This window comes from Manihot esculenta, chromosome 12, assembly GCF_001659605.2.
Source record: "Manihot esculenta cultivar AM560-2 chromosome 12, M.esculenta_v8, whole genome shotgun sequence".
NCBI classification, from domain to species: domain Eukaryota; kingdom Viridiplantae; phylum Streptophyta; class Magnoliopsida; order Malpighiales; family Euphorbiaceae; genus Manihot; species Manihot esculenta.
The window spans coordinates 8,251,799-8,269,360 of NC_035172.2; the positions used below are offsets into that span (position 1 = coordinate 8,251,799).

At 33.1% G+C, this 17,562-nt stretch overlaps 1 protein-coding gene across 1 annotated transcript; it reads right to left on the reverse strand.

Moving 5' to 3' along the window:
- Positions 1-2,529: 2,529 nt before the first annotated feature.
- Positions 2,530-17,318, reverse strand: LOC110628152 (NEDD8-activating enzyme E1 regulatory subunit AXR1). The gene is made up of 15 exons (XM_021774671.2): positions 17,166-17,318; positions 16,230-16,402; positions 15,990-16,153; positions 15,450-15,560; positions 15,000-15,079; positions 14,771-14,921; positions 14,587-14,680; positions 10,194-10,282; positions 9,893-9,966; positions 9,626-9,788; positions 5,066-5,151; positions 3,535-3,618; positions 3,247-3,427; positions 3,021-3,116; positions 2,530-2,898 (listed from the first exon to the last, which is right to left on the reverse strand). The coding sequence occupies exons 1-14, from the start codon at positions 17,201-17,203 to the stop codon at positions 3,033-3,035; spliced, it is 1,572 nt and encodes a 523-aa protein (XP_021630363.1). The 5' UTR covers positions 17,204-17,318; the 3' UTR covers positions 2,530-2,898; positions 3,021-3,032.
- Between the last annotated feature and the right edge of the window lie 244 nt (positions 17,319-17,562).

Consider the following 17,562-nt stretch of genomic DNA (forward strand, 5'->3'; position numbering starts at 1 on the left):
AGAGGAAGAGATCCATTGTATGCCCAAAAAATCGATCCACAAAAAAACATAAAGACCTGCAAATTCATACTCAGAGAACAACAAGAGTAAGACAAGAAGCAAACAATCCTCAGCACAAGGCTCACCACCCCCCAACCAGGCGATAGAAAAAAAAAAAATCATAAATAAGGAAGCTTGAGAGGAGACACGAAAAAGCGCACAACTGCTCAAGAGTTTAGCGGTTAAAAACAAAAGACTTAAACAGTTAACAAGAAAATAAATTGAACAACAAAAACCTCTCAAAACAAAACAAATCTCGATCAGTGGAAAAACTACTAAAATTATATGCTACTAAATAGAAAAAAGACACGGAAGCCAAAGCATCTTATCTGTCGAACATCAATAAAACTTAAAACGTTTTCTCTCGCCGCTCTCCTCTTCTCTTCATTTTTCAGTTAGAACGTCAATAAAAGTTGAGTTTACATGTGTGCTGAATTTTTATGTAAATATAAGAGATCCAGATAATATATTATTACTTAAATTTATTGATGAAATTTTTTTTTATTTAATTTCTTTTGATCGCATTAAAAAAAAAAAGAGTGAGATCCAGATAAAAACTATTGTGTCAAAACAATTCAACACAATTCCCATCCATTTCCTTTTTTTTTTAATCACTAAAATTTAATTCTTGTTGCTTTATTCTATTAAAATTAAGATCTTATTAACTTTAAAGAGATATAAGTGAAATTTGATGAGTTTAATGAAAATTAGTAGTTATTAAATAATGATAGATAAATATCCATATGTTTTCCTTGGCCACTTAATAGAGGTCTTTTTGCTCTTCATTTGAATACCATGGATTTGTTTTGAAAAAAATATTTTATAATTAAAAAGTTTAATTGACTTCATGCATAAGTAAACATGGTTTTTTATTTCGTTTAAAATAAATTGATAAAAAATTAAATTAAATTATTTATAAAAATTTTCCAAACTAATGGATAAAGAGAAAGTAAAGAAGAAAATTGAATACCCTTTATTCATTTTAAAATAAATAACATTTTTATTTTGCATTTGTATCACACATATAATTCCAGTTGTCGATTCAACTGATGATTCATGTTCACTTCTCTTTCTTTAGGGCATAAATTGTATAAAATCCTTTCAAGAATCGAGACTCAAATTAGAAAAAAAAAAGTATTAAAGAATTGAATTCAAACTAAAATATTGAAAACCAGAGCAAATAAAAAAATAAAAATTTGACTATATTTTGCTCCATTTTTTTCCCCAATATTTAGCCGGAGTTTGATTCTTAAAGAGAAAGACAACCAATTTGGACCCAACATCCCAACTAAAATTAGTATGCCACATATTCATATAAGTTTTTTTTTAAAAAAATAATTATAGATGGTGAATCTTACATAATATGAAAAAAAAAAATTATAAACCGAAAATACTAAATAATTTTCCAATCATAGTGATAGGAAATTGAAAGCCTCATTATACACTTAAATTATTTAAAAGTGAAATTAAGATATAGGTAACACAAATCTTTTATATTATTTTTAAACTAATTTAAATTAAAAAAAAATATTGTATACAAAAAATAGAGTAAATTTTGATTTTAAATTTTAAATATTCTATATGATAATTATTATTAGATTATTTGCAATGTCACGAAGATTTTTTTTTTATAATAAAATTCAAGTCAAGAATGCATATATGTATTTGACCTTATCTTTCCTATCAAATTAATAATCAATGATACTAGGTATTTTAAACAAATTACAAATTCAAGAACCCATTAAATTTGACTAACCAAGCAACTACGGTCTATTTTTTTATTAATTTATTTGGATAGAAAAATTTGAAATATGATATTTAAATTTAATAAAAATATATATTTTACTCAATTAATTAAAATGATAAATACATACTAAATTTTACAAACATGAAAACCATCACACTTGAAATGTGGATTGACAATAATTCATAAAATTATATCATTTCAAATATAATTAAAAAATTGCAATGATTCATAGAATAGTATCATTTCAAACACACTTCAAAAACCTCTTAATAAATAAGATAATGCAATTTGAAATCCATAATTTATTAAGAATCTATACAAAGGTTAAATCTAAATCCTCCGTTTTAAACTTAAGTATCCATAATTCACATTGGTTTTTCTTCTTTTTGCGTTTTTTTTTTTTTCCCCGAAGGGTGTAATTTGTAAGCTAGTGACCTGAATGGAGGACTTTAATCGAGTGTAATTCTCAAGTATCTAATTTAATTTCTGAGTTGAATACATCAATGGATGGAGGCTAAATTTGAAAAAACGAGTAAAAAAGTTTAAAAATGAACTTAAAATATATACTAGAAAGGGTTCATAATATTCAAATGCACCCTCTCAAAAAAATAAAATAAAAATAAATAGCCTTTTTTTTTTTAATATATAGTCCACATCCAAATCTGAATTCTAAGGATTCAAATGGGGCATCCAATGCTTGCACTAATTCACGTCAGTAGCAAACAGCTCTGAACAGAAACAAATGATAGAAAAGAGGCAGGAGAGTAATCACGTAAAATCATTACTCTCTTTGCTAGGGCTTGCATTATAGATGGAGCTTCAATGTGAACAAGTTCAAGATGCCAAAATAAACCCAACAAGAATCATGAATAGTGCATTCTCATGGCTAAAAAATTGAAAAAGCAAGTATTCTTAGATTTACCTTAACTCATTTCATTTTTTTTCCTTTTTGAAGTTTCACATCAATGACTAGATTACAAAAAACTTTCAAATCAACGAACCCCGCCTAAATAATGTGTGCCTTGCAATGATGCATAGAATGCCTCCATTATGCAATGTAATGAAGCCGTACCTGCGAAAAGATGGACTGTTCCTTCCCTAAAGCAAAGGATCTGCAAGTAGAAACCAAAGCCGTGAATACAAAACCTCAATAGAAACCAAAACCGTAGATATAAAACCTCGAAAAAAACTACCGTTGACAAGCGGTTGCATGCAGGAATGCAAAATAACTTACTTTTGAAGCATTTTACAGTGCCAACAATTGAGACTTGTGATCGATTCCATTGAATATAAAGGTCCCAGAAATGGGAACAAACTGTCTTGTTATTAGCTGTAGTGAACAAAAAATAAAGGCATCAACTAAATTTTGAAAATGTTCATCCCCTGATGAAAAATCTTGAAGTGATAGTATAGTCATCATTATGCATGGCTCAATAATAAACTAAGCTCACAAAACAGACCTTGATCACTTCTTGTGATGCAATTCCTCCTATGAAGGCTGCTACTGCATGGAGCTCTGAAGCACCAAACCGGCACATTTCATTTATAAGGTCCTCAGTCAAGGGGGATCCATTGCAACCCAAGTCACTTAGCAGACTGACGGCTGTAGTTTTTAATCGGGATATATCCTCGTCCATTGCCCTGTGAGATGCCAATCAGAGAGTTGTACAAGCAGTACTCAATTCATTAATCCAATAAAGTAGATGTTCAGATAAGAGAAAATCACTTTCCAGGTTATCAGGCATTACCCATCAAATTGCCCAGGAAAACTGTTATAATTAGCGGCAAAACGGTCAACAGCTCGCAGCAAAATATAAAAGCCCATGGCCATACTGCAACATAGTGGGAATTACACAGTGGTCTTAGAATACCACCTCATCAAGTTGAATTGGTGTACTTAATTAATAATAACATGAAAAATCATCACATGATCTAAAACTAACCACCAAATTCCACACCTCTGCTAAGCTAATCATGACATATATGGTAGTTTAAAGTAGATTTAAATTTACTAAAAATTTTTTAGTAAAACTATTGATGTATAATATTGGTCTGGTGTAGAGCTGAGGTGGTATTCCAGGTTCATATAATAATATTTCATGAATAGAAAATATTACAAGTCTATAAGGAAAACAAATTTAGATAATTTAGTATGAAGCCACATTTGTGGCCACATATGAAAATATTTGACATAATTGCATAGGATTCAACTTCTAAGAGCCAAGGCATTTACACTAACAAGCTCAGCACATTACACAATCAAGGGGGGAAATATAAAACAATAAGAAAATCTTTAAGGAATCAAAACTACAAATTTACACTATTTGGATCGACGGAAAATAAGGAGGGAAGGAAAATAAGGATGAAAAATAGAAGAGAAAAAGTTATTTTCTTTTGTTTGGGAATGAGAGGAAATAAATGGAGGAAGGAAAATAAATCGTTATTTCCCTTCGCCATAATCTCTCCAATTTGGAGAGAAAATAGAGAGATATGGAGGGAAATTGTACAATCTAAATTAAATTACAATAAAGTCCATATATAATTCAAATTTGAATTTGTAATTCCATGTAATATTTTCATTCTTCTCATGTTTTTAGCTTTGCAAACAGAGGAAAATAGAATTATTTTCCTCTCTTATTTCCTTCCTCGCACTGCCATTTTGCCAAACATAGAGTTAATCTAATAAACAAAATACACTAACAGGAATCTGCAAAATAAATGTTGGATCCTCTAATAAAAGACAAAATATAAGAAAAGCAGGGGTTGAAAACCAATCATGCTGATCCCTGTTCATGATTGTTAGATCTCCAAATTTCCCAAAAGTCTTCTACTACATTTGGGGATTGAGTTGCACTGTAAAGGAGGGATGAGTAATGCAAATGCATTTGAAAGCTCATGCGCATTGCAACGGAATGTGAAATTTTGATTGTGTATCAAACTATTCATCAATTGTTCAAAACAGTTGCATACAAAAAAAGGTTCCAAAATGATAATAGAGCATTATTTTCTTGAAAATCATGTTGAAGAGGAGATCCCCAAAAATAATAAAAAGGTTTTCAGCACAAGAAACAAATCTAAGGAATCAAAACCAAATCAAAATGAACAAAGCCCAATACATCCAAGTATCTCACAGAATTGAAATCCATGATTTTCCTGTTTCCTCTACCAACCTCAAAAATTTTTCAGAATTTGTACGCAGAACTCCTTAAGTTTCGGATACACATTGCACTACAAGTGCAATCTGAAATGTGAAATTGTAAACAATAAACTCAACATCACCTGTAATCCTCATCCGTTAAATACTTCTGCAACTGAGGTAGGGAAGGGTTGTTGAACTCATCCTCAATAGGGCGATACCTGCAAACCTACAAAGTAAAGTTTGAAAGCCTCACTACAAAGCCTAGTTAAGAATAATAACCTACCTAAAGAGGCAACACGTCATTTCAATTTTCAAATAAACGCTGTGATGTAACATAATGGTCATAATTTAATGTGGAAAAAATGAAGGGGTGATCTTTATCATAAGGCCCAAGTAATGAGCACCAAAAAGTTTGGGTAAATTACACAGATTGATCTCAATTTACGGGTGTGTAATAACAAGAGATCTGAACTTTAATTTGTAGCACAAAATCCTCTTAACTTTAATTTCAATAACATAAAACCCCATGTGTTAGTAGCTGATTTGTAGGTAACTTTTTTGCTGATGTGTCATTATCCTATTACAAAAATTATCTTATTCTCTTCTAATTTGACATTTGTCAAAAAGACATTATTAATTATTTATAATTAATTTATCTCCCTACATTCTCTCTCTTTCCTATTCTCTCTCCAAGATCCCCCTTTCCAACTATATACACCGATGTGAGCTACACCCCAACTCTATTCTTCAATTCTCTCTTACATTTCCATAGCTTCCTCCACCCCACAACCAATCTCACCTTGGTTAGTCCAATTGAACCAAGGCCTTGACCCTATCCCTCTCTGCCATCTCACCATCAAAGAACCCTCAATTATTCACAATCGAACCCAACTCCTCACCCACACCTCCCATACCTCTCACTCCCAATTGCTCTGTAGACCCACAATTGACTGAGGCATACAAAGAGGAGACATTTTTGGAAGTCAATGAAATAAATCTAGAATTATTCCAGATTGCTCAAGTCACACAATACAAGTTTGCCGACCCTACCAGATTCATCCCCAATCAGGTGTTGAGGCATACAAAGAGGAGATAGAGCATTTGTGCACCCAAACAGATAGGGGTGGCAATTAGTAAGACGAAAAAGGATTAGGATTGAGCTTATTCGTGTTCGTGTCAAAATCGTTTCTACTCGTTTATGACATACTGATAATTGTGTCATGTCACAAGTTGATCTGCCAATCTGATTTGACACATTTATGACATAGTTTGTTATTCATATCACGTTCAACCGTGACCACCAACCCATTTTGGCCTACCAATTGATCAGTTGAAATTTAGACCATTTTATCATGATATTATTAATGTTAATTTACACTTTTTCTGCCTAATTTTGTGATTCTGGTCTTATTTTGCAGAAAATGGTGTAAAGAGGCAATTTGGAGAAAATGCTAACTGCCTAAAATGGAACAAACGAGAACAAACATGCCAAGTTGCAACCGAAGAGGAGATAAATAAGGAAAGTAATTTGAAATTCAAATTTCAAATCTTTAAGAGCATTCAAAATTCAAAATTCAGTTTATTCAAGAAGCCAAATCTCAAGGAGATACGCATTCAAAATTCAAAATTCAAAAGGAGGCTCCACCTCATCAATGCAAACTTGGGCAGCAAGTTAGTACTTGGGTAGCAACTTGGGCAGCAAGGAAGAGCTAGGGCAACACATAAAGGCTATATAAGGATCACATAAGCAAGCCGCACGCCCCATCTCTCTTCTCCACCATTCGGCCGCACCACTCCTTTGATCACCAAGCCGCCGCACACTCTCCTTCCTTCTTCCTTTCTTTATTTTCTTGTTTTGTTTCAGCCATGAGTGGCTGAAACCTTTTTTTCTAGTTGAAGATTGGTTGATACTTTAGTTGTTTTATGGATTGGGAGATCTGAATACACATTGTTTAACTTTTGTTTTTCAATATTCATGCAATCTCATGTTTAATTCCACTGTTGCTTTGTTATTTTGATCAATATGGCCAATTGATTCTTGATTACAAGGTAATAATTTGTTAGTTTGGATAGTCTTAAGTCCGTAATTGCTTGGATTGTTCAAGCACAAGTAACTCTTGGTGTAATAACTAAGAAAATTGCATGATCTAGCAATATCACCATGCATTTGGGTAGCTAGAATTAGGTCTCTCTATTTCTTAATGCAATTGACAGTTGTTAGATGCCTAAGGCCCAAGGACATTCCTTGGCAACTTGTTGATTAGTGATTAGTTAGAGGACGTTCCCTAATTAATTTATGCTTAAGGAGAGAGATGGTGGTGAGAAGCGTCTTCCATCTCCATAACTAATTTATTGAATCAAACAAAGGAACCTAAATATCAATGATCAATCCCAACAACTGAAGTGAATCTAATTCTTCAACTAGAGCTTTTCTCATATTTGAATCTTCTTTACTTTTGTTATTTGCTTTACTCTATTGCTTTCATTATTAGTTTAACTGAATCAATCTCAAAACCCCCATTTTATTTTGCTTTCAGTTTATTTACTTTCAATTTATTTTCTTGGTCTTGATAAGGAAAATAGGTAAGTATCAATTCCCTGTGGATTCGATCCTTTTGCCACTATCTGCAGTTGTAAAATTGTTGATAACTAAAAAGGTTATTTTTTACCGGTTTCGACAACCGCACAGTCACCAACCCATAATTATATTATTCAAAAAAGATAATACTATCCAATAAACCACTAATTTGTCAAATATTGAAATCTCACCTTATTTAATTTTACATAATTAAGTTTTATATTTTAATGTATTATTAAATTTATGAATGTTAAAATAAATATATAATTTCATATAATACCAATTTTGTTAATGTGACGCCTCAGTCCACTAAGGTGTCTGGCGAGCGGCACTGGAGTCAAAGCCTCACAAAAGCAAGTTTTTTTTAAAAAAAAAAAAAAAAAGCTTTTAAACAATAAAAGAGAAACCCTAGTTTCTCCCCATTTCTTTCAAACGGCAAATACTACTTCCACAACAACCAAAATGCAAATTTCTTGCTCTTTCTTGTACCTAATACCATCAATCAGGTATATGTCTCCTACTCTCTCTTTCTCTCTTCTTCTTTCTCCTCTCTTCTCTCCTTGCTGGACTTGCATAGCATAATATCTTTTTTTTTTTTTAATTTTTCTCTCCTCTTTTCCTCTTTTCCTTTCTCTTTCTCATCCTCTCTTCTATCTTTGTTGGACCTCGTATAGTAGCAAATCCTCTTTTTTCTTTTCCAATTTTTTTTTTTAAAAATTATTCTCCCTTCTATTTTCTATTGTTGCAAATAATATATATATTTCATTTAAATAGGTATTGTTTTTCCTTCGAATATGGGTATTCAATGAAGTGTTTATATATATATAACAAAATTTTGGCTGTCGCGATTTTTAAAAAGGCGTCGCCTCGCCACTCGCCTAAAGCAATAGGGGACCATGTCACCTCTCGCCTTAATAATACTATATAATATTCTATTTTATAAATATTAAAAATATTGAATTTTATCAAAATATATCAAATAAGTAATACTAATTCGTGACAAAATGTGTTAAATGTGTTGAATTGTGTCAATTTATATTAATGGTTTTATCGTGTCAAATCGTGTTAGATGGATTATGCCATGTCGTCTTAACCCAATACAATTACACCATGTCTACCGTGTAACTCGTATAATAAAAAGGTCGTGTTGGTGTTTAAATTTTTGACACAATTCATTAATCGTGTTGTATTCATGTCGACCCTTAATCATGTTCATGTCGACACGATCACGACTTGTGAACCCAAATTGCCACTCTTACAAACTAGTCTATGTAACTCCTCTATTTTGCCAAGGCACCACCCAATGGGCCAGCGACACCTCTACTATTCTCGATGATAGGTGGTGAGATTTGAGACAACAAAAATTAGTGAAATACAAAATTAGTTTGTGTTGCTCTGAATTTTGATGTGTATGTGGCAAAGGAGTATGTGATCTATGGTTTTTGTGAGGTTCGAGAGGAAGAGGGTATAGGATAGTGAGGGTCTGTGGAGAGAGAACAAGGGAAATAGAGAATATGGAGAGAAATAAATTATGATATTATTATTATTTTATTATTTCAACTTTTTAATCTAACAAGTTGATGTGTCAGCAAAAAGTTTACCTACAACTTCACTACTGTCATAAGGGGTTTTATGTTACTAAAATTAAGGATAAGGAGTTTTCTATCACAAATTAAAGTTTAGGTACCTTATTGTAAAACATTAAGTTGAGGCATAACTTGTGTAATTTACCCCAAAAAGAAATTGCAAGATTAATGGAACAGCTGCTCCACATAGGTAGTGTCATTCTGAACAGGTACAATCTTCTATCATCCACATCCATTACTTAATGGTAATAATCACTATCAAGTTTACTCCTTTTTGCTGCCAATCCATCTCTTTCCCAACCTTTGCTTTCTTTAACCCTAAAATGAACTCATATTGCTAACATGAAATTTTCACCTGACACTTTACCTTAACAAACCCCTAGGCACTCTTTTTGTAGTGATAAGGCTAGATCTTAAATCTTCCTTTATTTTGTGGTCATTATTGAAGTCTATTGATACTTTCAAAATCAACAGACCTGGAAACCATTCACACTTGCATATAAATGGATAGTCAAAATTATACATTAAAAGTATACCTTTAGCTTCCTAGCATTTTTGCAGAAGCTTTTTATCATAGTCTTTGGGATACTATCAGGATCTCTACCAATTTTCTTCAGTATATTCCTCACCCGTTGCTCAATAACAAGAAAATCAGCTTCAGCTTTTGCTTGGTAGATTTTCTGCAAATTTACATAGAGCCTGCCAAAATTTTGATATAGTTCTTATCCAAGGAAATTACTTTTTTTATTGTAAGATTTTAATTAAATATAAAATAGAGATAGATTATAAACTCAGTTACTCACTCGGTTGAAGAAGTCATATCTGGTATTGAACCCTCAAGAGGTGCCTCCCCCACACCTTTATTGACAATGAACTCCTAGAAATATGCACAACTTGGGAAACTCAAAATCACAAGAGTTGGAGAGAGATCACAAGGATATAAAACTTGATGGAGCTGCAGAAGTAACTGCAATCCTCTAAAGTCTCAATTAATTTACGAATCTAAAAAAATGAAACAAAAAGAATGATAGGAGATCCAAAATACTCCAACAATCATAATAATTGGATTCCCCTCACAAGTCAAGCTAGGGTATAATTTATTACCTTTAGAGCAGCCACCATCACCCAGAAGTCTGAAGAATTAGAATCGACTTCCGTGCAGCTATCACTAATTATCTGCTGCAGATCTGAACCTGAGATACAAATAGGTGAAAGAGAGAGTTAAAGCAAGTAGCCAGCATTCACATGGAATCAAATGATCTTTTTTAATGTCCATTATTAAAGGAACATAAGCAGATAAAATAACTGCAAATTTAGAGAACAATAAAATGAAGTAAAAATAGATTTAAAAAGAGCACCCACGCAACTTCATCTAGAAACTTGCCAAGTGGCACAACACTATCTATTTTGCTGTAGCAGAATGCGGTTTCTCTGAACATAATGTAAGCCAAACCCATCCCTAGAGGAGCAGAACATGTTTGTTCAACAGGAATACCTGGTCTATTGCTCTACAATAGGTGTGAAAAAATGTGCATGGAACTCCCCCTCTGTTCTCTTTCTTTTTTTTTGTTAAATAAAAGGTGTAAAGACCTTCTAATCAAACAACCTATACAAACATTAGGAAAAAGAAAGCATTCAGCTTATCTAAACCAACTAGTTCCTACATGATTATCTAATACATATTTGCAGGCCCAAGTCAAGCTTAATCATTATTGTTTGATCTACTGGGGTTACCGGTTAAGGGTTTTGCTTTTACTATTTTTGACTGTCTAGTCACTAGTAATCCATAAGGAATCTAGAATTATGCTCCTCAAGAAGTCTTCAACTTTTCACCAAGAAAAATGTGATGTTTAATCGTCAAAAAATTTCCCACTGCGAGGTCTGCACTTATTAGACCATGCTGTGAAAGTTCTGAAAGTTTCCCTAACAAGATTTCTGTTGTGTTTTTCAGAATGAATTTAGTCGAAATTATTGCAGAACAAGTCATGGATTTTCTAGGATGGGTTATTTCAACATCCTTCTACTAAAGGTTGACTCCTCCCACCACTTGCATTCTCATCTAGGGGTGTAAATAAGTTGAGCTGCAGGCAAGCTGCTCGAGGCTAAGTTTGGCTTGGTTTCTCAACAACCAAGCTCAAGCCTAATTTTAGACTCATTTAATAAATGAACCAAGCCTAAGCTCATTCATGCTCAGCTTATTAAGGCTTGCAAACTGGCCTATTTATAGGCTTGTAAGCCAACTCATTGAATAAGCTCGTCAGCTAACTTGTTTAATAAGACAATATAATAAAAGAATCAATTAAAAGAGATTATATAATTTCAGTTAGAAATTCATTGGGCCCTTTAGAAACAGCCCTTCAAATTGTGATTTTTTTTATTTATTTTTATCGTTTAAATTTAATATTAATAACTCATCTTGTGAGTAGGCTCATGAAGTGGCTTGTTAGACTAGCTCATTAGGTTGAAATTTTACTCATTCATGTTGATTAATGCATTTAATAAATTTGCAAATGTATTAGCTTGCTTTATGATTCTATAAATAATATAATTATTATTTAAAACTATGATACAACTAAGTTATTTAACATATGGTATAAAATTAAAATACTTAAGCACAATGTTTTATGGCATCAATATAATCATATTCGTAACTTAAATTTAATTTTCTACAATAAGTTATTTTTAAATTGCAAATAAAGTTCAAATGAATATATTTTTCAACCTTCAAATTGTATTTGGGTTATAAGACACATTTGAAATTTTGAATATATATAAAGCTTGAACTTGAATAAAATAAAGGGATAATGGCAAAAAGAAAACCTGAACGTTCACATTTTAACAAACATACCCCAAACTTAAAATTTTCCACCTAACTTTATATATTCCCTACCATTAAGTTGGACAATAAATCTAGCGGAAATGCCATGTTCCTAGTCAACTGAACACCCTAAATAAAGACTTCAAAATAACCCAAAAGAGATAAAACAACAAACTTTACTAGTTTCAACGATTGTATCCTAAACTTTTTTTCTTAACAAATATACCCCAAAATTAGTTTTCGGTTCAGTTTGATTTTTCAATTGCATTTGATTTACTTATAACTTCCAACAACACATTTTTAAGAGTCAATAACTCATTTTCTGACACTTTTTTGCATTGGTAAGTATAATTTTTCATGTCCTTATATGTCATAAGGGTTATGGTGACACTATTTCTAAAAATTCAAGAATCACGATTTTCCTACTTGAAAAATTAATCATATTTGTCATATCTACTCTAATAAAGCTAAAACTTAATAATCAGTCTAATTAAGCCAAAATGGCTAAGTTCATTAGAATTTGACTTTGAGCTCTATTAGAGAGAATAGGATATGTTTGATTAATTTCATAAGTAGAAAGAATCATGATTCTTAATTTCCTAGAGCTAGCTTTACCACAATACTAATATCCCATAACAATGCAAAAAATTGCATTTACATACACAAAAAGAGTGTCTGAGTGATCGACTCTTACAAATGTGTCGTCCGAAGTTATAAGTAAACCAAATCAAATTGAAAAATCAATCCAAACTGAAAAACTTTGGATATATTTGTCAAGAAATTAAAGTTTAGGATATAATTATTGAAACTGATAAAATTTGGGATTTACTTTACAATTATCCATTTTAGATTTTAAGGTGCTAGCTAGGATGATGATGTGGCATTTCATTTACATTTAGCGGTTCAAAATAATGGTAGGATAATTTAGATGGTTAGTATAAGGCATGGTTTTAAACTTATTTCAAAGTGTTACAAGGAGCCGTGACCGTTAATAGTAATTTAGCATGGCTAGTAAAACAAGCCAAACTCGAGCTTAACTCATTTGTATCATGAACAGGCTCCATTCAAATTTGGTTCAAGTTTAAAATATTATCACCTGATGACCGCCGAACTTTTTGCACTTGGGGCAAGGCCAGGCCTTAAAGAAGGACGCAGGCCCAAGGTCCACAGGCCTTCTCAAAGCCAATCAGGTCACACGCGCAGGCCCATCTAAAGGGAGGCTAGCTAGGTGACGTGACAAGAAGTAGGAGAGTGGGCGCAAACACCTCGCAGCCCAGCCCGCATGCGCGTCGGGGAGAATTAAATGGCCGCTAGGCATGGAGAGGAGTCCTGACACATCCGTACGTACGGAGCTGAGTGACAGAGAGACAGCTATCATTGTAGCAGAGGACCAGATATACATCACGAGCAGACGGAAAGTAGAGGGGGATCTTCTTCTTCCTCAGCTCCATATTTTTTATTTTTCTCTGCAGCTCTTGCCTATCCATACTACACTAATTCATGAACCTGACTTGAACGTCGGAGGGTCTCCACCGGGGGCATCCCCAGTAGACCCCTGACCATCTTTCCTTATTTTGCAGGTCCTTTCATCAAATCCAGTATTGAGGGACCCATATGATGGGGCAAGAAGAAAACCAGATCTATTATGGAGTAAGAGGAAATCCAGATTTATCATCACCGATCCAAATTCACGCTCTAATAGTAAAGCTCAAGTCGAGCTCAAGCTAAGCTTACGCTTATGTAAAAAGTGATGGATAATTGAAAGCTTGGCTCAACTCATATGCTCACGTAAATTTTGCCGCCAATTTTGTTATTCCTATCAAATGCCCCTAATAATTCATGAGTATTTAAGAGCATTTTTGTCCTTTTTTTTCTTTTTATCTAGAAGAGAATGATGAGTAAGAAAGGCCAGAATCAAGGACTTCAAAGTTCTGATATTTGCCACAAAACTCAAAAAGCTTGATTCATCAGAGCTGGACTTACCAGGGTTGAGGGTTCATTTTTTTATTTTATATTATAACTTAGTCATTAACTGTGATCCACTCCATAAGGAGTCCAAAATAAATCAGTCAAAGGAATATTTTAGAATTGCAATAAATGAAATATTTGGAGACAATATTCAGTTCTGAGGTCTGAATTTAAGGGCTTATTTGCTTCAGTGGTTATAGTTAGATGTTGGTTGTTGGTGATTAAATGTTAGCAGTTAAGAGCTAGCAATTGGAGAACCAAAAGCTGACTCTAGAAATCCCAGGTTTTACCAGTACAATTATAATTTTAAATAGCTAATTGTTGATGTTTAAAATTTGTTGGTATTTGTTGGTCTGACCACTCTGTTTAACAAAACATCCCAAACTGACAGGTGGACACCCAAACACCAGCTAGCTTTGAAATGCTCAACCGAACAAGCACTAAATCTTAAAATTTCTAAGAGTACTTATAATAGATTTTGAGAAATGCTTCAGAGAGTTTTGAAAAATAAAAGGAATTAAATTGGATTATGCAAAACCTGCTGAAAATTTTCTAGTATTAGAACTTATCATGGTGCCCAAGGAAGCAAACACCTCCTGAACTTATACCCATCCGGTAATTGTATCCATTTAACTTAATTTCCATTCTAATTCTACAGGCTGAATATACAAGTTCAAAAAATTTAAATCCATGCTTCAGAATTTTACTTACTAGTTCCTCGAGGAGCAAAGACTTTAAAGGAGGCCTCTATAGCTTCTTTATAGTTTTCTTCTTCTACAGCAAGCATCCCAGTTTTGAGAAGCTCCTTTAACATTCAAGATAACAAGTCATTTATAGACATTAGGCAGAAGCAGAAAGCAAACCAAACTGACGAAATATGAATTAACACACAAACCTTGAATTGCTTTTTCTCATCCCTAGTTGATGGAAGGCCACCACCATGAGTCTTGGCCCACTCCTCAGCCATCTTGACAAGGATAATTACATATGGAGTGTGCTTATGGGCAACAGGATCAGCCACATTTAAGTCAATTGTTTCGGCAAAACTATAGCAGGCAACTACAGAATAAGAAACATGAAAATATGTACATACGTTTCTCCAACACCACACAAGTGGAAGTTACCTTTTGAGCTCAGGCCATGGGTTATTCAACCGAAGATCATCCAGAAAGTGATCAGGCTTTGACTCAATCACTGTATGCTCCTGCAAGAAATAAGAAGAGTCAATTTCTCGCCCCTTGGATAAATTGATGGTTCCTATAATTTGACGATGGTTACAACATGTTTCCTACTTCTACATATTTCAGTTCTCAAATTCTTCAACAGTTTGACTGCCCATCATAGTTACATGTCCTTATAAGAATTTCAAATATTAATATAAAATTGAGATACTGTCTAAGACCCTTGTCTTTGAGGGAAATCAAATGGAGATATATATCAACAAAGGGCCATTGTAGTTCATACATCCACTGTTCATCTGCTCTCTTAAATAATGGTATCCTGATCATAATATTTGTTTGAAGAAATGTCAAGGGAGTTGCAATGATTTCAACCACAAAATACTAACAGATTACCTTCACACTGACTCTAACAAATCCAGTAAGGCCGTAGGAGCGGGCAAAAATCAACTTCACATTGGCCTCCCTACAGATTTTATCAAGCTTTATCATTGAATCTTCTACTAGCTGCAAGTAATATCAGGAAACCTCCATTAAAGATATTGCACATAAAGAAAATAAACCAGACAACTCTTCACCATATATATATATATAAATATATATATAGGATTTACTTCTAATGCTTAGACATTGATTAAGGAACCATGTAAGAAAAAAGGCACAAATTCTGCTATTACGCCACTGATACAAGCTTATGAGTCTTAGAACAAAACAAATCCACAAAAGAGTTATTATCAAAAATGACATGAAAGGTTTGGGTAACATAAATAGACAAGAGTGTAAAAGCACACTACACTACAATGAAACACATTAAAGATGCTATAAACAATATGATAAAACAAAATTCCACCAAATAAGCACAAACATTTTTTTTATTTGGAAGCTTATATTTCTTGTCTATGCAAAAATATTCCATCGATGAACAGCATTCTGTACCTGAGTTGCTACTACCAATGTAAACTGAGAGAAAAAAGATGGATTTGTCTCGATCAATGCTTCAGGATGCTCTTCTATAAACTTAGCTTTAACAGCATCATTTAGCTCTTGAAGAAATGCACACACACACTTTGCTTTTGATTGCCCCACACTAGATTCATCCACTACCAAAATCACAAGGCAATATAAGCACAAAAAGATAAATAGAAGTAGATAGAATGCAAGACCAGAGGAACATACCCATGAAATTATTTCCAAGATCACTGACTTCAACTTTAGATCCATCAATCACTGTGATTGATCCAACCCCACCAAGGACAAGATTTTTTAATGTCTCGGAACCAGTAGGACCACAGTTAAGCAAGCATATGCTGGCTTTCTCTAGGGCTGCCTGTCCTTGCTCACCCCATATCCTAAAGTTTCAGACAAACACTAATTTGTTAAGTGGAAATTTTGAAATAAAAAACTATACTCTCAACTTCAATTTTTCATATAATTCATCTGCATTTATAAACTATCTGATTGGTATATTATATCTCTGTTCTATCTTGATCCTCCTTACAATATGCGACTTGAAGACAAAAAAACATGAACACTTCAACAAAATAAGCAAAGGTCCTATTGCATTTTCACCGTTTACTACCCATTGGCAAACAATTATGAGGTCAGCCAACACAAATCCATGAGATTCTGAATTAAACAGCTTATTTCAAAACACGACCCAACCTTCCCAACCATTCTTACCAATAGTAAATTTCTTGCTATAGCTTGTCTCCTAAATTTGACTTTTAATTATCATATCTCTTCACTTTTTTCTGAGAAATATATATATACAAGATTCTACTCAGACTATTCAGAAGCAAAGATTAGCCCACAAACTTACTCCAAAAATTAATTTCAGCAATTTTTTTATTTAAATTTGGTTTCAGATAAGTCATCTATTCAGCACAGCAAGATAGAGAGCTACGTTTTACAATGTTTACGAACTATTGTAATTTTTCCTCTAAGCTAAAACTTTCCATTGAGAGATGCACAATAAGCAGCGAAGTGTCTCCCAAGTTACCCAATTTGAGAGCTGTGATTTTACAAAGATAGGGCAAGATAGAGCTAAGTTGAAGGAGTGGAGAAGGAAAATGAAATGAAAACGGAAGTGATAAGGCGGTGAACGACCAGTACCTGAGTTGGCGATCGTATTTGGTTTTTGGCTCCGCCATTACTGAGGTGTTGTTCACTGTAAAATCCGAGGTTTTTAGCTGTTTAAACTCGCTTCGTATCTACGCAGGATGTGAAACAAAGAAGAAAGCGCTTGCAAAATGAAGAGGAGAAGCCACCTGGACCTGAAAAGAAAAACGATGTCGTTCAATAGCTTTTTGTCGGCTTTTTCTGATATTTCCCATTTTGGGCTAAGGAAAACAAAAATTTAGTATTGCTAAATTAAATGTTTATACCAACATTTTTACAAAATAGAATTAAAAATATATAACATATTATTAATTATTATCATATATTTTTATTATTTACAATTAGATTCAAAGATGGAATTATAAATATTTTTTATAAAAAATTATTATAT

Coding starts and splice junctions, on each gene's coding strand:
- LOC110628152 (XM_021774671.2), bottom strand. CDS start 17,203: ATGGCGGAGCCAAAAACCAAATACGATCGCCAACTCAG. Junction 9,789..9,892: donor GATATGACTTCTTCAACCGA/GTGAGTAACTGA, acceptor AAATTTTGGCAG/GCTCTATGTAAATTTGCAGA. Junction 3,619..5,065: donor TTAACGGATGAGGATTACAG/GTGATGTTGAGT, acceptor ACTATGTTGCAG/TATGGCCATGGGCTTTTATA.